Here is a 27,336-nt window from a genome sequence, read left to right on the forward strand (position 1 = left end):
CCCAACCCCAGAGGTGGGTCTGCAAACCAAGTTCACACCAGAAAGTCCTGGAAAACAGAACGGCGAAAGAAGCCGTCACTCCGGACTTGGCTGTCCAGGCAAGTGTCTTGTGAATGTGTGCAGTGATGCCTACGTAGCAGCCTGACAGAAGTCATTAAGGGGGACTCCACGTCCCAAAGCAGTGATAGATGGCGTCCCCCTTGTGGAATGGGCGCCCAACCCCACTGGCGGCTCCTTCTTTGCCAAGGAATAACAAGCTTTGATGCAGAAAACCACCCATCTAGAAATGGTCCGTTTGTGCACAGCCCAACCTTTTTTGGCACGTAGCCAACACAGAGCTGATCATCCGTCCCTGAATTGTTTTGTGTGGTCCAAGTAAAAGGAAAGCGCACTCTTTTGGATCCAGACGGTGGAGCCTCTCTTCTTCTTTGGAAGGATGCGGAGGCGGAAAGAAGGTGGGCAAAGTGATGGTCTGTCCAATATGGAAAGGAGTAACCACTTTGGGAAGGAAGGAAGGAAGGACGAGTTTTAAGGACAACCTTGTCTGGATGAACTGTCAGAAAAGGAGTTTTAAAAGGAAGTGCTTGGAGCTCACTAACCCTGCGTGCAGAGGTGATGGCCACCAGAAAGGCAGTTTTCAAAGTCAGAAGCCTGAGAAGACAGTTATGTAGCGGCTCAAATGGAGCACACAAGATTTGTAAGAACCAAATTCAAGTCCCACTGAGGCATCACTTAGGAAACAGGATGAAAAAGATGAGTAATGCCTTTAAGGAAGCGATTTACAATAGGGGACTTAAAAATAGAAGGCTAATCAGTAACCCTAAGAACGGCTGAAATGGCCGAGAGGTAGCCATTTAGACTGCCCCTGTCAGAGCCCTGCTGGGCCAAAGAAAGGAGGAACAAGAGGACATCAGAAAGAGATGCGGAAAGGGGATACACAGCCTTTGCTGTGCACCGTTTCCACAAATTTGTTCCAACTGCAGGCATATACTGTCTTAGTGAAGGGACGCCAGGCTGCCAAGAGAACATCACAGACTTCAGGAGGCAGGTCAAATGACGTCAACTGCCGCTGCTCAATCTCCACGCAAGGAGGTGGAGGCTGGACAGGTTCGGGTGGAGGACCGTCCACTGCGACAGAAGATCCTCCCAAAGAGGCAGTCTGATCGGAGGATCGATGGCCATGTGTAGCAGCTCGGGATACCAGACTCTTCGTGCCCAATCCGGAGATACAAGAATAACTTGGGCCCGGTTGTGCCTGATCTTCTTCAGCACTCTGGGCAGAAGTGGTATAGGCGGAAAGGCATGTAGAAGACCGCAACTTCACTTGCAGCGAAAAGCATCGCCTAGAAAGTGCCGCTTTGGAAATTCCAACTTGCAGAATTAGTGACATTGAGCATTCTCTTTGTGGCGAATAGATCTAACCAAGGCTCTCCCCATTGTTAAAAAAGACCTTGCACCACCTCCGAGTGAAGACGCCATTCGTGATCCATCATGCACCTGCGGCTGAGTTTGTCCGCCCTGCCGTTCAGGGAACCTGCCAGGTGTTAAACCACCAGGGATATGCCCTGATGTTCCAGCCATGTCCAGAGACGGAGGGCCTCTTGACATAGGGTCCACGACCCCACCCCGCCTTGTTTGTTGCAGTACCACATGGCGGTGGTGTTGTCCGTGATCACCTGCATAGAGGGAAGGAATGCTTTGAGTGCAAGACGAATTGCCCAAAGCTCCAGAAGGTTGGTGCGGGTCCCGAACTCCGCCGGAGACCAGAGGCCTCTGATCTCCGCCTACCCCATGTGGCCGCCCCATCCCAGAAGTGATGCCTTTGTCACCACTATGAACTCTGGTTGGGGAAGGGAGAGGGATCTGCCGTGGTTCAATCCTGGTTCGTTAACCACCACTGCAATTGGTGTGCAGTGCCCTCCGAGATCTGGACGCAATCGGACAGGTTCCCCTGATGTTATGCCCACTGGAACTTCAGGTCCCACTGCAGAGCCAGTAGGATGCAGGAAGCCATCAGGCCCAGTAGCTGGAGGGTCATCCTGAGTCAAACCGGGGATAGGGCTGAAAGATCGGAATCACAGCCCGAATATCCCGGTCTCGCTGTTCGGGAGGATAAACCCAAACCTGCGTTGTGCCCAGAACCACTCCGATGAAAAGGAACTTCTGAGAGGGAGTCAGGTGTGACTTCAGCACGTAGATGGAGAACCCCCAGCGAATGCAAAAGGTTGGCCGTAGTCTGGAGGTGGGAGACGACCGCCTGGGGCGAGCCCATCTTCAACAGTCAGTCGTTGAGATAGGGGAAGACTGGAACCCCTGATCTGCGCAGATGAGCTGATTCTACCGCTACTTTTCGTGAACACCCGAGGGGCGCTGGTAAGGCCGAAGGGGAGCACGGTAAACTGAAAGTGCTTGTGGCCTACCATGAACCGTAGGTAACGCTGGTGGAATAGAAGGACGAGGATGTGAAAGTAAGCGACCTGAAAGTCCAATGCTACCATCCAGTCTCCAGAGAGTAGTGGGAATAGCAACCACGACCTATTTCTAGGACAGGAACTCACTTAATGACTCTCTTGGCCAAGAGTGCTGAAACTTCCTGTTGGAGAAGGGCCAGATGATCCTCCGACATGCGAAGGTACTGAGGTGGCATGGATGAAGGGGTAGTCTCGAAATGGAGGGAGTAGCCCCTTCGGACTATTTGCAAAACCCACCTGTCTAACGTGATGGTGTGCCAATGGGGAAGGTGATGGCGAATCCAGACGCCCACTGGCGATTGGTGGCCCTGAAAGGTCTGACTAGGAGGGTTTGGGGGCTGCGGCAGAGGGGGCTGTGGTGGACTGGCCCGCCCGCTGGCCCCCAGAACCACGGCGATGTTTCCCATGTACCCGGCCGCGCAGGGGCTGAACAGCTTCACTGGCCTGTGGCTCTGGGCGGGATGTGGCGGGCACCCCTTCTGTAGCCACTAAAGGGGCGAAAAGCAAAGTGCGCAGGGCAAGTGGTGGAGAGGCCCAAGGACCAGGCTGTAGCCCGAGTGTCCTTAAAGCGCTCCAGCGTGTTGTCTGCCTTGTCGCCGAGAAAGCGACGGCCATCAAAGAGCTTGTCCATAAGAGTGGATTGGACATCCCCTGAAAAACCAGTTGACCTCAACCAGGTGTAGCGTCGAAGGGCTACCTATGTGGAAATCGTCCTGCCTAGTGAGTCGGCGGTATCCAGCCCACAGCACATGGTAACCTTTGCTGCGTCTCTCTCTTCGGCAACTGCACGGGAGAGTACGGCCCAGGCCTCCTCCGGGCACTGGAGCAGCACTTGCGCCACCGTAACCAGGTGGAGAGTTAGGGAATGTGCCTTTTGGAGGTGGAGGCTTGGACCACCAAGCTCTCAGGGGTGGAGTGTTGGGAGAGGAAAGTGGGGTCGCCTGGGGTCGGGCGGTGGCATCGGGCAATCATCCTATCCAGAGGAGCCCCTGTGTTGGGCCTGGACCAGGTGCCCAAAAGGATGTCAATGAAGGCTTCATTAAACGGTAGCAGGGGCTCCGAAGAGCTCGCTGCCGGTTGAAGCACCTCTATCAGGAGGTTAGTCCTGACTGCCACCGTAGGTAGCCTGAGGTGGAGCGCCTCGGCTGCCCTACGGAACACCACGGCATAAGACGCTCCCACCTCCGTAGCCACGGTAGGAGGAGACAACATGCCAAGGTCTGGTGAGTATCCAGACCACTGGCTTCCCCCAGTTCCTCTTTCCAGTCCGGTTTGTAGCCCAACTAGTCAGTTAAAGGGTCTCCAGACCCCTCCCAGTCCTCCTCACCTTTCTCTGGCTGCCAAGCTGGCCTAAAAGAGCCAGGGTAGAACAAGAGCACAGAAGTACCTGTCGGTCGACGCCGGTCCGGCTCCGTGTCTACATCGAGGTGGAGGTCGGGAGCGACGTCGGCTGGGGACACAGCCGACACAGGTTGCGGACGTTGTGCTGGTGGAATCGGCTCCAGGGGAAATGTAACTAGGTCGACTGGCGCCGATCCGGATCCAGCCCTGGATCCAAGGGAACCCTGCAGCGCTGGGGCCAAAGCAGCCGGCATCAAAGGCCCAGGGCCCCCAGCCGAGTCCACGGGGCCCGAAGGCGCGCCTGCGGAGTGGACTGCCCAAAGATGGCATGCATCGCTTCGTAAAATTGGCAAAGCTGGGCTGGGGTCGCTCCGGGTCCCGGGAAGGGAAGGAAACTTGGAGTCGACCCTTCGGGCTCCGCACGAGGAGCCGCGGGAGGGGCACCACCCACATCCCTCATCACGTAGGCTGATCGACGGGGAGAAGTCAAAGAGCGATGATGCTTCTTCGACTTCTTCTTGTGCTTCGACTTACCTGAGGAGTGCGAAGCCTTGGAAGAAGACTGGTGGTGGTTGCTTCGCGACCAGTCCCTCGACCTTCCATGCGACCGGCACCTCGAACGGCAGGGAGCCGACTGCCGGACCTCAAGAAGCTTTCGGGACCACTCGCGCAGACTTCGGATTCATGGTCCGGCAGTCGGAGCATGACTTGGGAATGTGGTCGCCCTCCAGGTAAAACAGGCACACGCGGTGCGGATCAGTCACCGAAATCAGACGGCTACAGGAACCGCAGTCCTTGAAACTGGGCATCCCTCGTGCACCAGGAGTCGAAGACTCACCAAAAACAGTGTCGACAAAAGTAAAAAAAAAAGTCAGTCAAAAAGTGACTGGAGGTACCCCTCTCTCCGGATCTGCACTGGCTGGTGTGGAAAAAAAACATAAAGGACGTCAGCGCGCGAGGGCAGCATCTAAGTAGCTACCACATCATCCCGGGGACCAAGACGCCAACGACGAACGCAGAGCTGACCGACGCCACTTTTCGATACGCAGGGATACCGCTGACTAAAATCTTCCCGGATCCAGTCTGACGCTTGGCGGTAATTCTAAGGTAAGGAATTTATAACTAACTGTTTCTTTCAGATGTTTAGGATTATTGAAAAATAATGCCTTGCCATCTCCAATAACCCGCAGCCTCGCGGGATAGAGCATGCTGTATTCCAGCTGGAGTTAGCATAATTTTCTCTTAACTGGAACGAACAACCGCTGTGCCTCCTGGACCTGTTGTGTAAAGTCAAGGTACAGAGAAATGTCAGAACCCTCAAGCTGCAATGTTTTCAATATACATGCATTTCATAGTGCTGCATCCTGGTCTCTGTAATTCAAACGTCTTGCTATCACGGTGTGGGGCCTGACTCCCGGACCAGATGTGGGGTGAGCGAGCAGTGGGCATGCTCCACCACAAAAATCTCAGAGAAAGTGTCACACCACAACAATTCAATGAGAAGGCTCTCTATATATTTTTTCATGTTATCAATTTTTGTGGATTCAGCTATTCCCACTATATGTAGATTGTTCCTGCATGAGCGGGTTTCCAAAACTTCTGTCTTTGCCTGTAGCTTGAGTAGTAGTTTATCCATCTTTTTTTTGCGATGCAGAGACCACAGCCTGCCTGTCCTCGGCCTCTGACACTCTGTGCTCCACGGTGTGAGGTGCTCCGCATGTTTGTCCATCCTCCACAACATTCGATCTATTCGGAAGGAGAACACATCTATTTTGCCATCAATTTTGGCAAGGCATTGTTGAATAGCCGTTAGAATGTGCTTCAGGTCCGCGTCGCCTCGGCTACGGGTCCCAAACCAGCAGCGCCACTCCCGCGATTCTTGGGTGTACTGCGAAGGTCAAACTGTAGCTTCAATTGAGTTTTATCTGTCCTGCCCATCTTAACGAGTCGAACGGGCATGGCACCAATCAGCCCACCAACTCTCGAGCAGATATCGCCTGCGACGTGCGTGGAGTTTTACAATTGTGTTCACCCCGTTCTCCATCAGTCAGGTTCTCCCCCCCAACCCAAGGCGCAGCCAGCAAGGGTGTCAAGCCGGAGAAACCTTTGTCACCGTTAAGGCCAGAGTCCAATCCCAGATTTGTTGCGCTGTGCTGACTGTCAGGCACCCAGCCGACAGACAAACTAATACCCTGCGGAGGCAGCAGGGGGTGTCATAAATACACTCAGTAGCTTGCTACATGCTATGAATAAGAAGCAGGTAATGCTATTACAGAGGTTTGGTGCAGGCTTATGATTTTAGCTGCCCCCTTAATAAATGAAGGCACCTTCCAAGTGCCACACCCACAGACGGGCTCAGGGAAGTCCAGGCTAGAGGGTATATCAATGGCAAAGGTTTGCAGCCCTCATTCGTTCCTGTGCCGCGGCCGGCCCCTGGAGGGTTGTAGGCAGGCAGCTGTGTTCAACATCCACTTTCATTCTCGTATCACGCCGCCGGCCACAAGATGGTTGTAGGCATGGGGCTGTGTATTCCGTGTTCATGCTGAATAAAGGTTTTGGAAAAAATAAATAAATAAATAAATAAATATAGACGCAAAACGCACTATTTTACAAACATTCTGTAAATGTGAAGGAATTTGAAGGCTAAAAATTGTTAGTGTCCTCAGATTGATTCATGGAAGCAGTGCAAGTGCGTCAAACAAAATATAATATGGACAATGAATAGCCTAAATTCAATTCTGAAAAGATTCAACCTTCCCAATAAATTAAAATTTAGAGTTTACATCTTTTTTGTTTGTGAAACGAAATAAAATGTCATCATTTGTAAAAAAAAAAAAAAAAAAAAAAAAAAAAGGTTTGCAGCCCTGCCTGTGGGCCAAGAGGTGGTGGATGCAATCTCAATGCGATAAACGGCCCCCAGGGGCCGGTAGCAGTCAAGGAGGCCCATCAGTACTTACCTCACCATAACATTAGCTTAATCAGCTTTGGCGGCATAGAAATAAGGCACGCAACCGCCACAGCATCAGGACCTACACACTCTGGTGGAGTCAGCCTCTTTCTGCAAGCTAGGCAGTGGAGCACGCCACATGCTTCAAAAGTCACCTCATCCCAGACGGGATAGCCGCCACTACTAGAGGAAGGGAGGGATGGCTCGCCGCGCCACGGCAGGGCTGATTAGCGACCCTAGCAAGTGTGAAGCACATGCAGGAAGAATCTCACCGTCAGAAATCCAGGCCATTACACAACCTCCAACGACGGCCGTGCGGAGCTCCCACATGCACCCTGCACCTCTTCAGTAAGCGCCCTTCCCACACGCCTTGACTCTGTGCTCATCCCGGTCTTGGTAGCAAAGCTCCCTCCACCACTGTGTGAGCAGTCAGCATGTTAGCAGACTGCTCAGTGGTGTATCTTGGGCGGTTTTCAGTGCCTGGCTCCGCCCACTGTCCTCACCCAGGAGTTTAGGCCCCACTCAGGCTGTAATGCTCGGAGTTACTTCCGAGCGGTGTAGAGGAACGAATGCTCAATATTATAATGACCCTATGTTGTGGCGATAGTTGCAGTGTGAGTCCGCAGCAATTGGCAGTCTTTCGGTGTCAGGATTACTTAGGATAGTTGTGTGGCCACTGGAGCACAAAGTGCGCCCATTGCTAAGCCCGGAAAGCTCAGCCACTACTTGAAGTGGAACTTAGGAAGATTAAAGAAAAAGTCCACGCTAAACAGCAGTGATGCAATGGCATTCAGGTAGTGTCCCACAAGAGCTGTTGCGAGATTGGTTTGAGTAGCTTCTTATCCATGGATGGGAATATGGAGATTCCTGACATGCGCAGATGTACCACAGTCAGGGTCATCACCTTGGTGAAGACCCTGGGTTTTGATGTCAATCCAAACAGAGGACCTCAAACTGGTAGTTGGTTGGAGCCTACTAAAAACTGCAGGTAACTACTGTCAGACTGCAGGATTGGTATATGGAAGTATACCAACTGTTAGTAAAGTGACACCATTCAGTCCTCCAATTCCAGCACTAGAAGCACGGGACAACACCCTGAATTTCTCCTTGTGAAGGAAGGAATTCACGAACTGCTGGAGGCTCCTGTGCTGTTTTAAAGATGTTCTTCTGTTTTCCAGAAACCACAGGTAGTAGGGAAGGAGGAGAAATTGACCCTGGCGTGCCATTAGATGATCCACAGCCTCCTGCACGACTAGGCAGCACTGGACGGATCAGATGAAGACGACGATGACTGAGGACACAGAGGGGTCCCCTTGTATCCTTGTATGGGGGGGGGTACCCTGGAGGGGCCACTAACCTGTTTTATCCTCTTTTTACTTCAACCCAGGAACCGGTTGGCGACAGGGGAGAGGAGAAGGTGGATATAAACAGGTGGAGTAAATGTAGTTATTTACTGCATGTATTTGCCTAACATGACCTTTTCCCTTCACAGGTAAAAGGTCAATGGGATAGCTTGCGCACTTGTTGCCATGTTTGTTACCAACGACTGATGAATAAATAGGGTGTTGTGAAAGGTGACGATTGATGTATCTGAACCAGAAACTGCGCCCTGACACAGAAAAAATAAAAAAGGAAGGAATTCAAAACCCTGAGATCCAGGATGGCACACAGATAGCCATGCTTCTTCAGAAATTGGAAGTAGCAGCAATAATAGGCCTGCCTTATTTCCTGTTCTGGGACAATCCCTACTGCAACTTTCTGCAAAAGTGCTGGAATCTCCTTTTTCAGAATGCAATTATGTTTGTTTGACTGGGAGGAAGGAACTGAGAGAAATAGGGGGAGGTTTTTGCTAACCATAGCTCCTTTCTTCAATTTAAGGACTCGCTTGTCTCTTGCGATAGCCTGCCAGGCTTCTAGACGGAGTGACACACCTTAACCCAAAGGTCATATATGTACTGTGGGAGTGTTCACTAAAGCAACTTTCCAGGCAGTGGTGGAGAAGAGGACAACTGGACCAGTCGGTCTGCCTTTGGGTTTGCTGATGAATTGTTAAACAAAAAAAAATGATTTGGCTGCTCAGGGGGCTGGGCAGGTTGGCGCTGGAGAAATGAGAAGTTCTGAGCAGCCACACAACTTGTGGTTCTCCCTAATGCATTTCTGGGCAGGGGATGCCAAACCTAAGGACTAAGCGATGGCACAGTCTTCTTTAAATAGTTCCAGGGCTGGGTCTGCATTACCACCAAATGGGTATATCCATCTGAGTGGCTGGTACATCACAAAACAAGCCCTAAGATTGGAGCCAACAGTGGTGTCTAATAGAGGTGGAGGAATCAATGGCTCTGTCAACCGAATTTATAGTATCCAAGATGATCATAGATTTTGAAATGCCATGTCTTGTCCATCTTGAACTACCTACATAAAATTGTCCTTGAAACTTTTTGGAAGACTCAGTACCACCATCTGTGTCATCTCCAACAGCAGTGTGTGTATCTAGCTCAAAGTCGTTTGATGTTCATGAACCTGAGCCTCAAATTCCCCAAGGAGAAATCCTTTATGCCCATTTCCTCGCGTATTTTTGACTCTGGACTTGACGCCTGTTGGAAAAACAGCAAGGGTTCTGTTTCGAGCATGTTAATGTTTGTACTATCAGGCTTTTTGGCAAAGGGTGGGAAGACAAGATCATTGGATCTCCCAGTGGTAGTCTAGGAAGACCGTCAATCTGCCAGTTCACTGATGGTGCAAAAGTAGACTTAGCCCTAGTCAGCATTATAGGTTCCATTAAGGCTTCATTAAATGGGAGCAAAGGCTCCAAAGGGGCTTGAGGGGGCTGTGGGATACATGTCAATAGCTTTGTCTTGCTTTCCTTCTTCTGCTGAATTAAGCCCAACTGGTAAGGTCACAAAACTCTGTTGCGTTGCTGCAGTACGAGTTACTTACCTTCGGTAACAATGTATCTGGTAGAGACGTTGTCTAGCCGCAGATTCCTTAACTTAGAATATCCCCAGGCGTCAGACTGGATCCGGAAATTGTTTTGCAGCAGCACCTCTGCGCGCCGGGGAACGGCGCCATACGACCCCGCCCTGACGTCGTCCACGGACGTGACGTCAGCAAGGTCATATAAGTCCCTCCCGGCACGCTGACGTCAGTTTTCTGCGGAGAAACCTTTCCGGGGGACAACGCGGAGCCACCAACAAAACTGTGAAAGTATGGGAACAGTGTGCGAAGGATGAAAAATCCGTAAAGAAAGAAGGTTGATGGTGCAAAACACCATCATAAAAGACAGTAGCAGACACTGTCTACATATACGAGAAGAAGTAAAGGCAGAGCAAAGCTCTGAGAAAAAACCCCGCAAAGCGAAGCATGGACCTTCTCCAAAGGCTGAGCAACAAGGGAAGAATATCGCAACAGGCAAGATAGATTGTTATTACCATGTAGAACTGCGCCGATCAACAAGAACAGGAAACAGGAAGAACCACAGTCCACTGCGAGAAGGTATGAAAATAACTATTTCCCTAAGCAAGGGAAGACCGAAACATAGCCCAGCAGATCCCCAAGGAAGGCTACTATAGAGGAGACGAGAGTCCTGACTCAATGGAGAAGAAGGGAGGGAGGGAAGCAACAGGAGAAGAAGAAGAATCTCCTAAAGATGGTGAATGAAAAGGCACCATTTTACAGGAAAGAAGCCACCTGGAGGGAGGCAGCTGCAATTCTGAGAGGGCACAACAACGTGAGCACCCTGAAAGAAAACCAATGGCAACTGAAAGGAGACAAAGTGGAGAAACCCACCTGGCAAGGGCCGTCGCAGAACGGGGTGGATGGGTGGGCGTTAAGGAATCTGCGGCTAGACAACGTCTCTACCAGATACATTGTTATCGAAGGTAAGTAACTCGTACATCTGATAGAGACATCTAGCAGCAGATTCCTTAACTTACAATAGATACCACAGCCATTCCCCCAGGGGAGGTGGGTCTACGACAGAACAACAGAAAGTGCCCGAAGCACTGAGCCGGCAACAGAGTGATGGACCATGGGGAAGGCTGTGGCGGAACAGCCAGACAGCAACCCAAGTGGCTCGAAAGAGCAAAAGACAAGACATCCGAAACTGCCAGAATAGCGAGACACCATACCCGTAAGAGTATGAGATGTATAAACAGCACTAGCCATATTCCAGAACAGAAGAGAGGGTCCAGAACGAAGGCGGGAGAAGGACTACTCCTGGCTCAATGGTGCAGTAAGTGGACACCAAAGAAAGCGAGAGGATAACAAGAAGAAATGTAACCAGAGCCTACCAGGCTAGCCCACGCAAGGGAAGCCGGAGAGGCCACAGCCAGAAGCGAAGGGCAGAGGCAGGAACTGAGCAACATTTTAGAATAGCAGGCGGGAACAAAGACACGCCAAGTGCACATCTAGTCACCAAAAGGTGTGACAGGGGCGAATAGTATCACTCTGAAGCACGCTGAAGCGGACCACAACTAAAACATGCCCAGAGCAGACAGCCACAGCGAAAGCTGAAATGAGCATGGAACTGCCCAACGAGGGAGCTAGAAGGTCAAGGGGAGAACTCACCCACTAAATACAGAGAAGCAGGGTGCACACCTTGGACAACCTGCATCAGAGGGGCCGTCCCGCAGGTTAACCATGGAAACACCTGGAATTGACCAAAGAGGGAAGGAGCAGGAGTGCAAAAGCACGCGTTGGATCTACCAACTCGAAATGGTAATAATTAATGTTTCCAGATTCTGGTTCAATTTTTCTGAACACATGGAGGCATTGTATAACATATACGAGTGTGCTGATCGTGATCTGCCTTTATACCCTTTAATATCTGTCATTTTGACAACCAGAGCGGATATACTTCAAAATAAGAAATATAGATCACGTGATCAGCTTCTTTAGCTTTTCCCGTATTCTAGTAAGGCAAGTGAAGTTGGTTTTAAATTTATCACGGTTACACATTTTTATAAGAACAATAGATATTCACATGCTTGTGAATATTAGTAAATGCGTTAAAAGTTAACATTTCTACAGTTCCGGGTTGAGTTTATTTCATTTTTATTTTGTTGCTATCACGATTGTTTTATACACACGTAGTCACGTTGAGCACGTTATCACGTGACTAAACCATCAAGGACTTCTGCATAAATACAAACGCGCTGTACCAACGAGTAACTCCCGGCAGAGTCTCTGAAGCAGCACCATGCGTTGATCAAATAAGCTACCATTGAGATGCTTTTTTGCCAAGTCTTCTTTCCACCTTGTTTGTTGTAGTTTTAATTGCACGATCGTTTTTACGATTGCTGGCATTATCGGTCCCCGAGACTCTTCCTTCGTTTACTATAAGAGTCCTCACCATGGGGTTAAAAAAAAGGTACTGCAGGAATTATAAATTGACCTCACCGTCCGAAATTTAGTAACAATCTGGGCGTCACAACTCTTGATAGAATATTGCCATTTTTATTTAATATAGCCATTCTTTCTGTTTTGCTGAAGGTATATTCTACATAAGTAATGCAACGATTAAGGTTGGTCGTATACTATGGTGTCTGTATTATGAGCTTGACCAAATATGTAAAGGAGTCATTTATTTTAATTTCCAATAGCATATCGAGCGTGATGTAAGACTCTGAAGTCGGTTGATTTGACACACACGAAATATGCTTTAGGTAAGATAAGAATTTTATTTTACCACATGAATCCCACCACCAACTTGGGCTATGGTCACATGGGTGAATACTTTTTGAAGAGTATCATTACAAGTTTTAATATTTTACAGAGCCCTCTGACCTATCACGTTGAACGACTGTGCGTTTGAAGGTCAAGATCCTGAGGCCTAAGTATACATTTTTTATGATTTGAGCACTGACACAGCAGAGTGACTATCTTTTGATCCTGACGAATGTCACGAACAACTTTGTCACCTGGGCAGAAACATGTTGATCAATTGATAGGGTATATTTAACCCTATACTCACTTGCATTTTAATCACTATCACTTAGGCAGGAAGAATAAAATTGTTGCCCCTAAGTAGATAGTTTTTATCTCTCACTTTTTTCACTTTATCATTTTGCACTCTGCTCCTCCTTACCATTTCGAGTTGGTAGATCCAACGCGTGCTTTTGCACTCCTGCTCCTTCCCTCTTGGGTCAAGTCGTAGCCCACACGGGGTACCTTGCGGTCCCCGTGTGCTGGAGGAACCCAATGATGAAGCATGTCATCCTCGGGTGAGTGAGGGTTTTCGTCCATAATTGGCACATGCCCAAGCACATGGTTGGTCCTTAGTTTTTACTGTGCTACCCTATATTATATGTGAGATTTATTCATTTTGGAAGATATATAGGACAACAGTTTGTTGTAGGTAGCCTAGCTCTTCCTTTAACCCTTCTTTGTGTGAGTTACAACACCTGGAATTGAACATGTAACCTTCAGGTTGAGGGTTAGATACCTTAACCACTAGGCCACTGTCTCCCCACAGGAGACATAGAATAGGGTAACGTAAATTGAAGTTCCCTAGCTGGGGTTTGAACCCTTGTCAAAAAGCATTCAGAGCCCCTGTTGGTTACCACTGGACCATCTGTCCTGTCCCAGTAAAAAAGACACATCTGAAGGGAGTGGCCGCAGAGGGACAGGAAAGTGCCAATAACACGCATAACTGTGGAGTAGAACCTCAGATCTGCAGACCCCTTCCTCCGACTGAGGGGAAATGCACCCCCCTACAGAAGAGTGGGACTGTTTAGAATAGGCCAAGAAAGAAGCATCGTGAAGCAGGCAGACCATCCCAGGGAGTGGAACGCAAGGAACCCTTATTGCCGAAGATGCAGGAAAAGACACCTAAGTGCACATAAAGGCTGCCGTGCAGAACAAGGGCAAACTCGAGTACAAGCACTGACTTGCTCCTTGAAACACGGAGATGTAGGACCAGACTTCGCCGTAGCGAAGAGAGGTGAAGAGCAAGGGGGTGCGAGCTACAACCACACAACTACGGGTGCCGTAGGAGGAACTCACCTAGTGCGCCTGTGGCAGGAGGTAGCCGCATTTTGAAGTGTGTCGAAACACATTGAAAACCTCCAAAAGAGGAAAATGAGGCACATACACAAGGCTCAAACAAGGCCAGACCCTCGGCGTAAAGGAGATGGCGCCAAAGGCACTACACTGAACACCATGCAACGGTAAGACAAGGGCGTCATTGGACATAGACAGCCCAGAGGGGCCTCCATGCCCGTTTGACGCATAGCAGAGCTATACAATAGCATACAGGTACTCCACTTGGAGTATGACACGTCCCCAAGAACCATGAGGGAACACCTCTAAGGGCAAACCACAATCAGAGGACAGAACACAAACAATCTGTGGACCACAGCCACAGTAGGCTTACTGCCAGCCTAAAAAACGCATAGTACAACTGGTAGACGCCAAATAAAAGGGCAACCACCCCAGATCATGTGAAAGGGAAACCGTTGAAAATAGACCTATGGGAGAGGCCGAAATCCCGCAAGGAGGCGCTGAACAGCCGAATTGGCATGGGCATCAAACAAAAGGACCCCATCAAAGGGTAGGTCAACAAGGCGTTCCCGGATATTCTCCGGGAAGACGCCATACCGCAACAAAGCATGGCGCCGTAGGGCCACCGAACCAGCCATAGCACGTCCTAAGGAATCCGCAGTATCCAAAGCTGAGCGGATTGTAAATTCCGCCGAATCATGGCCATCACGGAGAAGAGGAAGGAGGTCAACACGGGCGCCCTCAGAAGTGGCCAATAGAAGAGACTCGGCAGAGTCCCAAAGGGCAGAAGTAGCCCGAGCTAAGACAGACACTGTATTTAGTGATCGAAGAGCTGCGCTAGTGGAGGCAAAAATGTTACGGCCCCACGACTCCAGCCATTTGGACTCCAGAGAGGGAGGAAGCAACAGCTGAGGCAAGGAAGGGAAAGCAGTTTTCAGGACAAACCCCTGAACGTCTGGGTGAACAGATAAGCAAACTTGATCATGTGGAGCAGGACGGTGGCGGAGCAAGATAGAACGAGCCACCGGATCACCGGAAGCTGGCCGAGCCCAGGTGCCCAAAAGGGCATCATGAAGAGAAGCTTTGAAGCGTAGAAGCGCTCTACAGTCCCTGAACCGTGGTGGATGATATCAAGCAGAAGGTCAACTGGCAGGAGGACCGAACGAGGGTGAATACTTAGAACACAAGCGGCCAAGGAGACAACCCTAAGGAACACCGCACCGGCCTCGGCAGCCCTCCGAGGAGGGGACAGCAACTCATCTGTGGATGAGGGCTGTAAACTAAGCCTCCCACCCCAAGGAGGTTGACCAATGAACTGAGGATGTGACCCATGCCAAAAAGAAGGAAGCCCCATTGACGAATGAGGGTCCTGATGGGGCTCCTGAGGAGGCTGGGAGTCCGCCGGGGCCACAAATTCCAAAAGGGGGGAGAGGCAAGGACAGATCCGGCGTTGCCGGGCGTTGAGGCGACGCCAAACTCCTCCCGAAAGCCTCCAGAGAGGAGTCAATAATCCTGCATCAGAGCGGCGCCTCGGCGACTTCGGTTGGCGCCGACCCTGCCCCGTCCGGCGCCGACCGGCCCAGTCAGGTGCCGCCTCGGCCTCGTCCGGCGCCGACTCGACCTCAACCATGACGAGCTCCACCTCCGAAGAAGAAGGGGACTGCGCCAGAGTAGGGGAGGCAAGCCTACGACACCGGACCGGCGTCGACCTCAACCACAACAGCCTCCGACTCCAAAGGACAGAACGGAGCCGGGGAGGCAAGTCTACGGTGCTGGGCCGGCGCCGACCCCCGCCTCTGGACAGGCCGCCGCCTGTCCGGAAGGCTGAGGCATGCTCGAAGCAGGGCTGCGAACACCAGCAACCACCTGCGGCGTTAGAGGGAGCCCCACTGGACTATGCGGCGCAGCAGGGGTGCTATGGGTCGAACAGGGGTACCCAACTGGGCCGCGCCCTGACGACGCCACATCTACATCATCCCTAGAGGTAAGGGGCAGAGTCGGCACCGGGGGCGAACCCGCCGGAGACCCCGCCCATAGCGGAGGCTCGGAGGACGCCCCAGGGAGAGGAGGGGACCCAAGGGAGGCCTGCAGGGCTGCGGCATAGGCCTCCATCTGGGTCCGAGTCTCCCCCCGCGCCAGGATAAGGCGGGTAAAGAAGGGGCGACTCCCGGGGGCGCATGTCCGGAGGATTCCGGGTACTAGTGCCCCCCGACAACTGAAGGAAGTGAGGTCGAGGACCTCGGCGACATGCGCCATGACTTACTCGAGCGAGGCGAATGACGCACCTGGGAACCAAAGGGCGACCGACGCCGCAAATGGAACCCACTGCCAGAGGGACTTGCCGCCGATGAGGAGGCCGGGGGCCAAGACGACTCTGACCGGGACAGACGAGCCGAAAGCAGCTTCCTCCTGCGCTCCCGCCCGGACTTCAGCTTGAGGTGTTGGCAGGCGTCGCAGTCCGTCGAGTCGCGGTGTTCGCCCAGACACCACATACAGATAAGGTGTGGGTCCGTCGCGGACATTTGCCGCGAACAGGAGGTACAAGTTTTAAAGCCCGAAGGCATCGCACACTGTTCCAGACGTGAAGCGTCAAAAAGGGCCTGAAAACAGGCCAGAGGAACCGCTTACTCCGGATCCGGGTTGCACGCAAAAAAGAAGGAAACCGACGTCAGCGCACAGTGAGGGACTTATATGACCTCGCTGACGTCACGTCCGTGGACAACGTCAGGGCGGGGTCGTGTGGCGCCATCCCCCAGGGCGCAGAGGTGCTGCTGCAAAAATAATTCTGGATCCAGTCTGACGCCTGATATTCTAAGTTAAGGAAACTGCGGCTAGATGTCTCTATCAGATAGTAGTATACATATGTTCAACAATTACTTTATGGAGGCAGTTTGGGTTTATAGAAGGTAGGATAATCTGGTGCCCTGAATTAAAGCGAGCATGGAATACCCTGTGGAGCCCATATTAGTCTTTATGCAGTCTTTAAGACCGTTCCGTCTTGATAGGTCACTTTATACATTAACATTCTGAAATATATTTATGGGGAGGCAGCTAAAATGCACTGGAGCTAGCAACCACCAGTGGCAAAATGAGTATTTATCATAGAAGGAGACCATCCAAGATCACACTCATCTTAAAGAAGCCAATATTAAATTAACAACACCCAATCTTCCCCCACCTATACTCCCAAGAAATAAGGTACACCTTTTGTTAATTCCGCAACAGCCGGACTTACGCATGACTGAGCATGGGAGCAATATTCCACAACAATAAGAACTAATCATAGCTCAATAGAAAACATTTTTGGAGATGAACAAAGAGAAAATCACTATATATGGGGCAAACACAAGAAGAGTGTCAAACCAGCTATATCAAGAAACAACAAGCCGTCTTAGGTTGTACATGTATGTAGGTGGGCATAGGGTCTGTTCCACACCAAACAGTCCATAGTAGAATATACAGTTCACGGGGTATACAACAATAAGCTTCATATGATGATGTGGGAAGGCCAATAGGTGCCCAAGATGGCAGCGCCTTCCAGAGTTTCGAACTTCAGCCCTGTTTACTGGCCATATGCATTTCCTGGGAAGCGTATGAGCACCCAATGCTGTGAAATTCTAGCATAGGGACTTCCAAGGAGGGTATAAACCACTGATGCTGTGAAATTGTTGTTGAGGGTCTCGTCCCCCGAGAGGGACTATCTATAGAAGTACCAAGGCAGAGAAGATGACAAGCACAATTGTTCTCACTGTGTAGGCCTGAGTGTGGTGGACGCTGTTGGGTCAGCAATGTGCAGAGGAGGCAGCATACCCAGGCCATCCATCACAATGAGAAATGAGGCAGTGGGGAGACCAGTGACCCAATGTCTGTGCACAGCAAAGGAGAGAGGGCAAAACTGCAACACATGCATGCTGGTGGAGTGTTTACTTCCAGGATGACGCCTTTGGAAATCAACCGCTAGCACTGCTAGCCAGGAATCACAGAGCTGACTACCAGGGGTCGATACACTGGCTGTTTTTCAACCTCTGATTTAACCCAAATCTCACTACTAACGAGAGCGACAGAGTGAACAGCGCAATCAACAGCTGATACACAAGTTTGTTATCTGGCTGCTTTCTCTTTCCTCGGTCTGAGAGCCTGAAAATTCTGGTGGACAAAAGGTGTAAAAAGGAGAATATGTTTGCCTTTGATGTCCGAGTGAAGGGCAGATGCAAAGGAGAGGCCCTGACAAAGGGAGGCAAAGGGCATGATTTCACCCCAGTCCAGAGAGCACACATCTGCACTGTATTACTGTAATGACATGAAATGGTTGAAACACAGGGCTATATTGAGATGAGAGTTGACACAGTATTGGACAACAAACTCAAGGATTCAAATGCAGAATGGCAGGAGTGAAGAAAGAGCAGGAGCCATTAAGAGACAGAGTGACAGATTTGGAAACCAGGTGGGGCAGAATTATTCTCTGCTGTGGAGACCAGTGGGTTTTCAAGTCTAATGGAAAGGAGAGTGTTCTGCTGCTGGACTCTAAACTACCATGCTTAGACACAATGTACAGCGGACCCCTGATTAGGGCATTTTTGTCAATCCATGTGGATGATGGAGGACTCCTCGCAGGACAAGCCATGTAACATCCTTAGCGATCTACTAGACTTGGAGCCTGCTGTGACTATACAATCTAGAAACTGCAACAGGAATAATGCAGTTGTAGAAGGTACTATGTCAGCCACTCTGCAGAAGGCTGACTGAAGGGGAAGATGACAGGCTGGAAAAAGACACCAAGTACTGCTGATAAAAGTGGAGAAGTGATATTTGTAAATAGGATAGAATCACCTCACGGCCGTCAACTGCACTCCTCTCATCATAGCCAAATCGCTCAGAGTCACCTTGGATAAGCACCTGAATATGAAAAAATCACATCAGTAATGTGTGCAAGGGAGCAAACCACTTGATGAGGACACTCAGAAATATCAAACCTTTCCTTTCGCATAAGGATTTCAAGCAGGTGGTGCTAGCGCTTGTCCTGCCGAGGACTGACTACGGCAGCGCAACCCTCTGTGGCCTTCCCAAATACTCCCTGGCTCCATTAAGAGCATCACTGAATACAGCGGCTAGACTGGTGACAGGCTCCAAGCGAAACAAGCACATATCCTCAGTCCTAAAATGTCTCAAATGGTAGCCTTATGAAGCACGTATTCAGTTAAAGATTGCCGTTCTGGTGCACAAAGCCCTTCACTTCAATACTCCCAGGTACTTTGCGCAAATACTTGAGCTTTCTTGTGGTGTAAGAGCTTCAAGAAGCGCCAATACTTTCCTCTTGAAACCACGCATCCTTAGGAAAAAGAGAACTTGTCACAAAACCTTCTCCGGCGCTGCCCCAAAGATATGGAACTCTCTTCCACCGGACGTACGCCGAATCTCTTCAACGACGGCGTTCAAATTGGAAGCCAAAAAATTATTTATGAATAAATTCTTACCCTAATGCGGCTAGGCTCACCTGCTCGAAGTCATTGTTCTCACTTCCATTGCACTATCATTTGTTATTGCTCTTTTTTTTTTGTGCAACTGTCCCATAATCTTTTTATTTTTTTTTTATTTTTATTGTGCAGAGAAAAAGGGTACAAGCACGGGCCTACAACCTCCTGGGCCGGCCGCTAGTATGCAGAAATGGTCAAGCAGTTCAAAAACAATGACTGGCCCACAGGGGCTCCGCTAAATGACAGGCGATCAGGCTGCACATAAGGGAAGTCAGGATACACCCTTTTTACATAACTATCAAGAAAAATAAAGAAAAAAAAAAAGCAAGGCGAAAAACATGAAAAGGACGTCTAACCACAGCAGAGGAACTCCACATAGGACCACCCTAGGGTGGTCAATAAAAAGGGGGTCCGAGAGGAAGGGGGGGCCACGGGAAAACCAAATCTATACTCAGATGAACAAATTGAGCAAGGAACCCTCAAGGATCAGGGGGACAAGATAACATCAGACGTATCCACCAGGGGGGGAGAACAGATAGTCCCTCGATACACATTCCACTGACCCCAGACTCTACCCCACGCCCCCGGTTTACCACGAGCCACATACACCGTCTTCTCCCTGAACATCCACCAGTCCATGTTCTCCTTCCATACGGACACGGTGGGAGGCCGTTGGGAACCCCAAAGCTGCGCAATATCTCTCTTTGCGATCATGTTCCCAAGGGCCGCCCACCGAGCCTGGGCCGCATTATAGTCATTGGGCTCTCACACATTCAGAACACATCGGCGCACCTCCGGCAGCAAAGCGACCCCAGTGACTCGTTTCATAACATCATGCACTGGGCGCCAATATTCCGCCACCTCGCGGCACTCCCAGAGGATGTGGAGAAAGGTGGCACTGAGCCCGCAGCCACGCTTGCAGAGCCCGTCGTCAGAAAACCCCATCGAGACCAAACGGGGACCCGTCACATAGACACGATGGAGGATCTTAAGCTAGACCAGACGGAGACGGGCCGGGATGGCGACCTCCTTAGGGGATGACAGCGCAGACTGCCAGTCCTCGTCGTCGAACTCAACCCCATCTCCCGTCCATGCCTCCCGAGGACGCACCAAGAGATCAGCCCGATTATTTATTAGCTTTTTATAAATCAGGGAGATAGTACTGTCGGGGACGTGTCCGTCGAGTATACGGTCCTCGAGAGGCGAAGAGACAGGGACCGTGGTCCCCTCCCCAAAGACCGAGAGCAGGGCGTGCCGAACCTGGGCATAGCGGAAGAACTCCCTGTCACTAAGCTCGTACTCGCTCTGAAGCGCCGCGAAGGATTTAACCGCGCCTTTAACCCATAGGTCCCCCACTCTGCTAATGCCGATCGTATCCCAGTGCTCAAAGCCTTTCGTTGTCCAGAGGCTTCCCAAGCGCTCTGAGGCGAATAGAGGAGTAGCACACGTTAACCGCTCACTCCAGCCCACAGCTACATTCGCCGCCTTCCACACACGTACCGCAATCCTAGTAGGGCCCGTGAGGGTCCCTCCGGCAGATCGAGAGTAGAGCGCTCTGTTATAGTTACCGCCGGGAAGCAGGAATTTATCCATCTCATATGCCGGGTTCGAGCCAGGAGCGTACGTAGCATGGTTAATGGCAGACAGCTGGGAGGCCCAATAGTACCTTCTAATGTCGGGAAGCGCGATGCCCCCGTCATACCAGGGAAGAGTCAGCTTTGCCAAAGCGATACGCGCACGACCGTCCCAAACCAGTCTCCTCTGCAAACTCTCCACCTCCCTAAAGTAGGCCGCCGGAATGATATCGAAGGAGTTCTGGAGTGCGTAAAGAAATCTGGGAAGGGACATCATTTTAAACAGTGCTGCGCGACCAAGTGGAGACAAGGGCAACCTACACCACCGAGCCGTATCCGCCCTCAAACGCCGGAGGGGAGACAGGAGATTCGGCTCGTAGCGGACTGCCGGATCCAACGAAACGTATACCCCCAAGTATTTAAAGCCGGATTGAGATGTTTGGACCGGAAGCCGAGGCGGCAAGAGAGGAAGGCCACCGGAGATAGGGTACACGCAAGATTTGGACCAGTTAATTATCAAACCCGAATTTCTCCCGAAGGAAGTAAGGACATCAAAAAGCACAGTGAGCGACTTCCGCGGCGAGGTGAGGTACAGAAGAATTTCATCCGCGTACAACGAGACCCGATCCTCGAAGCCCGGGGCCCACCGGATCCCTCTGATCGAGGGCTCCCAGCGGAGCCAGGCGGCGAGCGGTTCCAAGGCGAGAGCAAAGAGCAGAGGGGACAACGGGCACCCCTGCCTAGTACCCCTCCCGAGAGCGAAGGGCCGAGAAACCCGCCCATTGACAACAACCTGAGCCATTGGACCAGCATAGAGGAGCTTCACCCAACTAATAAATCCCTCCCCAAAGCCAAACTTCGCCAATACGGCCCAAAGGAATGGCCACTCGATGGTATCAAAGGCCATCGTGGCGTCTAAGGAAACCAATATGGCCGGTTCAGAGAAGTACTCCGCCCTAGCGAGGACGCCATGTAGACGCCGCAAGTTGAGAGCGGTATTACGATGAGGGATAAAGCCGCATTGATCCGGATGTATCAAATCACATATAACTCTCAGCAAGCGATTAGCGAGGACCTTGGCAAGGATTTTCGGTTCGGCAATTAGTAGGGAAATAGGCCTATATGAGGCACAGCGGTCACGTGGCTTACCGTCCTTGGGAATAACAACTATAGTAGCCAGACGCTGGTCGTCGGGAAGGGAACCCCGCTCGAGCGACTCCAGAAACATACGACGGAGGAAGGGCGCGATTTTATCCGGGCGTAGTTTATACAGTTCAATCGGCAGTCCGTTGGGGCCCATCGCCTTGCCAGAGCGAAGGGAACGAATCGTGGTAGCAATCTCGTCGACTGACAGGGAGGCATCCATCTGCTCACGGTCCTCGACGGATAGGCCGGGCAAGGCAATATCCCGCAGCAAGAGACGAGAGTCATACTCATCTCTATCAGACACCGGGGAATACACCGCCCGGAGGTGGTCAGCAAAACACTCCACAATCTCACCAGGGTCAGTCACACACACTTCATCCGAAACCCGAAGCTCCGGGATCACACGATTCACTCTCTCCTTCTTATAACTGTCCCATGATCTGCGATCATTCCTGTTTTTTACTCCTACTTGATGTCGATTTTGCTTTTATGTCCTTCCTCCCATCCTATTGTAAAGCGCTCTGATATCCCTCGGGATCTTGTTTGTGCTGTATAAAACGTAATAAATAAAAAATAAATGTGTATTTTTCCCTGACCCAAACTCAGTAATGTTATGCAGGTAATGCACCCTTATGAATCTAAAGTATAGATTGGCAAGCAAGGGGTATTACTGCAACTGTTGGCTGTCCTGTCAAGAAAGACTGCACTATGAAGGGAAATCATTTGAGTTTTCAAGTGGCGTTGTCAGGAAATTTGTGGATAATCTTCTCACAGATATGTAGCTTCTGCTGCATATCGTGCTTTTAGTAATCTGTGTCTTTGATTTTGGAATTGTGGTGTGCTTGCTCGCCCTCCTACCTAAGCTGTTAGATGGTAGATAGTTCAGTTTTGCTGGCGTATTGGATTCTCCCAGTTATTCTTTTTCTCTGTATTGTCTACCTTCTCTTCCATCTTTGCCCAGTAGGCCTCCTCTGATCTATTTTGGAGTTTGTTACATCATCTGGGGATCCTCCATTGAGCATACTGACTGATTGTGTATTCCATTTTTTTTATCCAATATTCACTTTACAACGTATTTTGCAATGTGTTTTTAATAAAAGATATAATCCTGAAAATTAGATCATGGATGTTTCAGAATCAGAGACCCCATGGATGAGCTGGATCTTGGTCTGAAGTCTTCGTACCGCTGTGCTCTTGCAATTTCTCCAAGGAAATTTGTGCCTTTTTTTAGTCTGAGTTCAGCCCCAAGGGCCGTCTTACAGAAGGTGCCCCGGGGGTGGAACGGGCGTTTGCACCCGTTTCGCGCACCCCAGCCTCTTTGATATTACAGAAGGGGCTGCAGATGCTTGGCCGCCCCTTCTGTAATACCGATGGTGCTGGCACACATGAAGTGCCAGTGCTATCTTCAGGGGGCGCTCCCTCATTTGCATGGGGGTGTGCCCCATGCAAATGAGGGAATCCCTTTGCACCTGCGCCATATTACAGACGCGGGCGCAGAGGCAAAGAAGCTCTCAGGAGGCACACTGACAGTGTGCCCCTGACAGCAAGAGTCTGGAGTGGGAAAAGGGGGTTATATGGACCCCCCCAGACATTTCTAATCCCCTTAAAAAGTGCAGGCGGGTTGCCGCTAGCACTGCGAAAACTCGGAGCAGCTTTAAAGCAGAGGCTCCATTTTTCACATGAATGTGCTGCCCCTAGGGCAGCACGAATTTGCGGGTGACCTGTGGGCAGCACATTCCATGTAATACGGCACACTTTCCCTGTTTGTGCCCGGCGCTCCTCTTTTAAGGTGAGCTGGGCACAAACAGGGAAAGTGCGTCCTTTACATAACAGGGCCCCAGATCCTTTTTGTCTGCCACCAAAACCCGTGCAGATTTGGGAATGTCAAAAAAAGGATTTAAAGCTTAAAAGTACCTTTAGACAGATAGGAAAGCAAAGGATGCGGTGTGACACCCTCAAATTACTTTAGATGTTGCTGCAAAAAATTAGAGTAGTCTGGAAATAGAATTCTGCAGAATCCGAAAGTGTCTGGCTACACAAGCTTGCCTCTCCGAGGCTATAGTTATTTTATAACTAAGCACACTTGCCATCATTAGCTTGGTAATAGCTCTTGGAGAACAAATCTATACCAAGCCATGGTGAGCCCTCTTGACTACAAAACATCTAGAGATCATCTGTCAGCATCCATGAGCATAGCCACTTTACAAGAATTGTTTTCAGTTGTGTGCCCTCCACTCTTTCCTGAAGCCCAACCAAATAGAGGTTGTTCTATCTTGCTTTACTTTCTTCTGCATCTTCTACTTGGCTGGTCAGGGCCTTAGATGTCCCAGTCAGTCATAGCACAGAAGCTTGTAAGTGTTTTACAGTGTCTCCAATGTAGAAACAATAGCCTTCTCCTCACTGACCCGGTCCACCATTATGACTAGGCATTGGCAGAGCAGGATCAAATTTCCACCTACTTCTCTTTTAGATTCCGGAGTGGTGAGTGTAGAATAAATTGCTAGATGGTTCATTCCTGTAGAGGATTGGTCTCAAGCAGGCTCACTGGAGATTAACGGGCAGCCTCTCCGAATAAACAGGTAGTCACTCCCTAGGTTTGGCATATTTATCCAGCTAGCACTTATCAGATAGGATGAGTGGTTTTGTCTTTCACCATGTTGACACAATATTTCAAATGTGAGGCGGACCAAGCAACTTTCGCAACATCCTAGTCACAGGGCAACAGTAAAGGACAACCAGCAAAGGACAACCAGCAAGTACTTGGTTTGTTAATGTAATGTGACATGAAAGGACTGTTACATGGTTTTAGAACTGGCTCCAGAAATGAGTCCAGCACTCAATGAAAGAGGATTTCAGGAGTTCATACGCACCAGTTGATGAGTTCTTAACCATCATGGGGACGGGAGGGCGTGCAGGTTGGGAGTTGCCAGTCGCAGCAGGATCATACTGTAGAATAAGGGTACTTGTTAAGTGTAGCTGAAATGGCGCCACACTCAAATAGGATAAAGCAGGGGGTCTTTCCTGTAGAACACTTCAAACACTCCAGATGTCACCCTACGCTCAGGCTCAGTTTAGAAACACACCAGTATCCACCCCAACTGTGATTAAAAGGCCAACAGTTTAGAACGGAAGGACACTGACCTTTCTTCAATGTCATAGTTTGAATGCTGGGCAATGAGGGGGAGGAAGGAGAGTTCAGGGAAAAGACAGCAGAAATATGCCATAAGCCTACTTACTACATAATTGAATCCAATGTTATTCATCTCCAGTGCCAAATCTGTGTCAGTAGGTCTCAGGCTGCCTCTACACACACATCTGGCCCTCAACAGCTCTCTCTACCACGGAAAACAACTTTGCATCTGGAGATGTGGCGCATAACCACCCAACAGCCACCTGATAAGCAACCTAACAGCTGATTCAAATGGCTGACTGATAGTCACTGTGCCAACTTCTAGAGCCCCTCATTCTTGACAGCCATAAAGGTCAGTTCTCCCCTGCGCTTGAGAGTAGTGCCCCCCCCCCCCCCCCACTGGCAGCCAAAAGCCATCACGACCACTGCTGAGTGGGTGGGGTGCCTTAAGGATCCTAAGTTACAGTCCTTGCAGCCAGATCCCAGCTTTCTACAAGCTGGATGGGGGGGGGGGGAGGGGTGGGGGGGGGGGCTGTTTAAACTCAACTCATCCTCCACATCTGCTCAGAGTTATGCTTATTTTTTTATATATAGATTTTTTTAAATGTTGCCAGGGATAGGTTTTTTTTTTTACCCCACCACCATGTCTAGGGTGTCAGGGTATCCCTACCCTGCCTGCCTTGTGTTCCTGGTTGATGTGGTGGCAGCCAATCAGATCTCAGCAGATACTCGGTCAGGTCCGCAGAGCCTCAGCGGCGTGAAACATACAACATATTTTAACCTTCATTTCTTCAAAACTACTGAACAGATTTACACCACAACACAAAAAGCACTCTTTCAGGACCAAGATTTAGCTTTCTGCCAAATTTGGTGTAAATCCGTTCAGCAGTTCGGGTTGTAACTTAGTCTAAAGTCCTTATGGAAAAATGAATGGGGAAAACATGGTTTGGGACCCTCTTGTTTTTCTCGGCCCCTGCTTGACAGATCCCCACTGAAACATTACATGCGAAAACTAGTAAAAAAATTAATTTAAAAAAAGCAGTCTTTTTAGAAAGGTTTTGTAGAGATTCTACAAACAATACCAAAGTTATTAGCAACACAAAAAAGGCCTTTCATAGGGAAACAATACTAACTATAACTACCCAGTGGGGACCGCCTGCTTTATTGCCGCTTTGCACAAGCACTTTGAGAGCTGCACCACTACACACACTTTTGAATACATACCGATTGACTGCAAAATCTATGCACCTAAATAACAAATTTGTCTGATCTAACAATCTATGTATACACCTATGCATTCTTTCTAATATTTTTGTAGGATTATATGGACTTCAAATATACCCAACCTGAAGGTACCTGATGATATTAACCCTTTGGATGCGTCGGACAGCTGGCATGTGCTTCGGACGGCCGGGAGCCGTCCAATTTCCGCACGCGTGAAATATTCCCGCACTGCGGGAAAATTTCGGCCGCATCCAAAGGGTTAAAGATTGTTTGGATACTTAAAAACAATTGAGTGTCTAGCTATAAACTAAAGGAATATGCTACTTACCAGTATGCATCTGTCCTTGGCATGTAGAGCTGCAGATCTACACACTTTTGCATAGATCGCCATCTGGTGTTGGGCCCGGATGTTTGCAGTTTGTTTTTCCTCTTGGAAAGTCTTTGGAAGTCACGAGGTCCGTGACTCCTCCTTTGGATGGTATTGCGCATGGGCTTCAGCTCCATCCTCAGATTGTTTTTTTACGCCATCGGGTTCGGATGTAACCTTTGCGCTCCGGTTCCGAACAGTTTCCAGTTCGACGATCCACGCGCAATCCTCACCCCAATCGCTGTATTGTTTTGATCACGATCTCTTCAAAGATGGAGCGTAGTAATAATAGTGAAGAAACCCATGTGTGTATCTAAATAAGATAAACTGGAACAGATACAGGTAGCCGGGAAGGCGGGTGGGCGTGTGTAGATCTGCAGCTCTACATGCCAAGAACAGATGCATACTGGTAAGTAGCATATTCCGTTCGAGGCATATGAGCTGCAGATTACGCACTTTTGCATAGACTATATAGCAGTTCCGAACCTTGGCGGCGACCACCGGTATCTGTTGCAGTGGTTTGAAATAATGTTTTGAGTACAGCCTGGCCCACACTAGTTTGTTGCTTAGTTTGCACATCTACACAATAGTGTTTAGTGAAAGTGTGCGGTGTTGACCATGTAGCTGCTTTGCAGATATCATCTAATGGGATGTTCCTTAAAA

At 49.9% G+C, this 27,336-nt stretch overlaps 1 protein-coding gene across 3 annotated transcripts in view; it reads right to left on the minus strand.

Annotated features, from left to right (window-relative positions):
* ZNF236 (zinc finger protein 236) overlaps positions 1 to 27,336 on the minus strand; it is a 1,017,074-nt gene that overhangs the window by 150,007 nt on the left and 839,731 nt on the right. The window contains exon 29 of one of the 3 annotated variants that reach the window (XM_085606998.1): positions 24,823 to 24,898. The exons of the other annotated variants lie outside the window; for them this stretch is intronic. Coding sequence (XP_085463124.1) covers positions 24,823 to 24,898 — 76 coding nt within the window. The remainder of the gene's footprint in view (positions 1 to 24,822; positions 24,899 to 27,336) is intronic. 3 annotated transcript variants of the gene reach the window in all.

The sequence above is a fragment of the Triturus cristatus genome, chromosome 5_2 (genome assembly GCF_964204655.1).
Source record: "Triturus cristatus chromosome 5_2, aTriCri1.1, whole genome shotgun sequence".
NCBI lineage: Eukaryota > Metazoa > Chordata > Amphibia > Caudata > Salamandridae > Triturus > Triturus cristatus.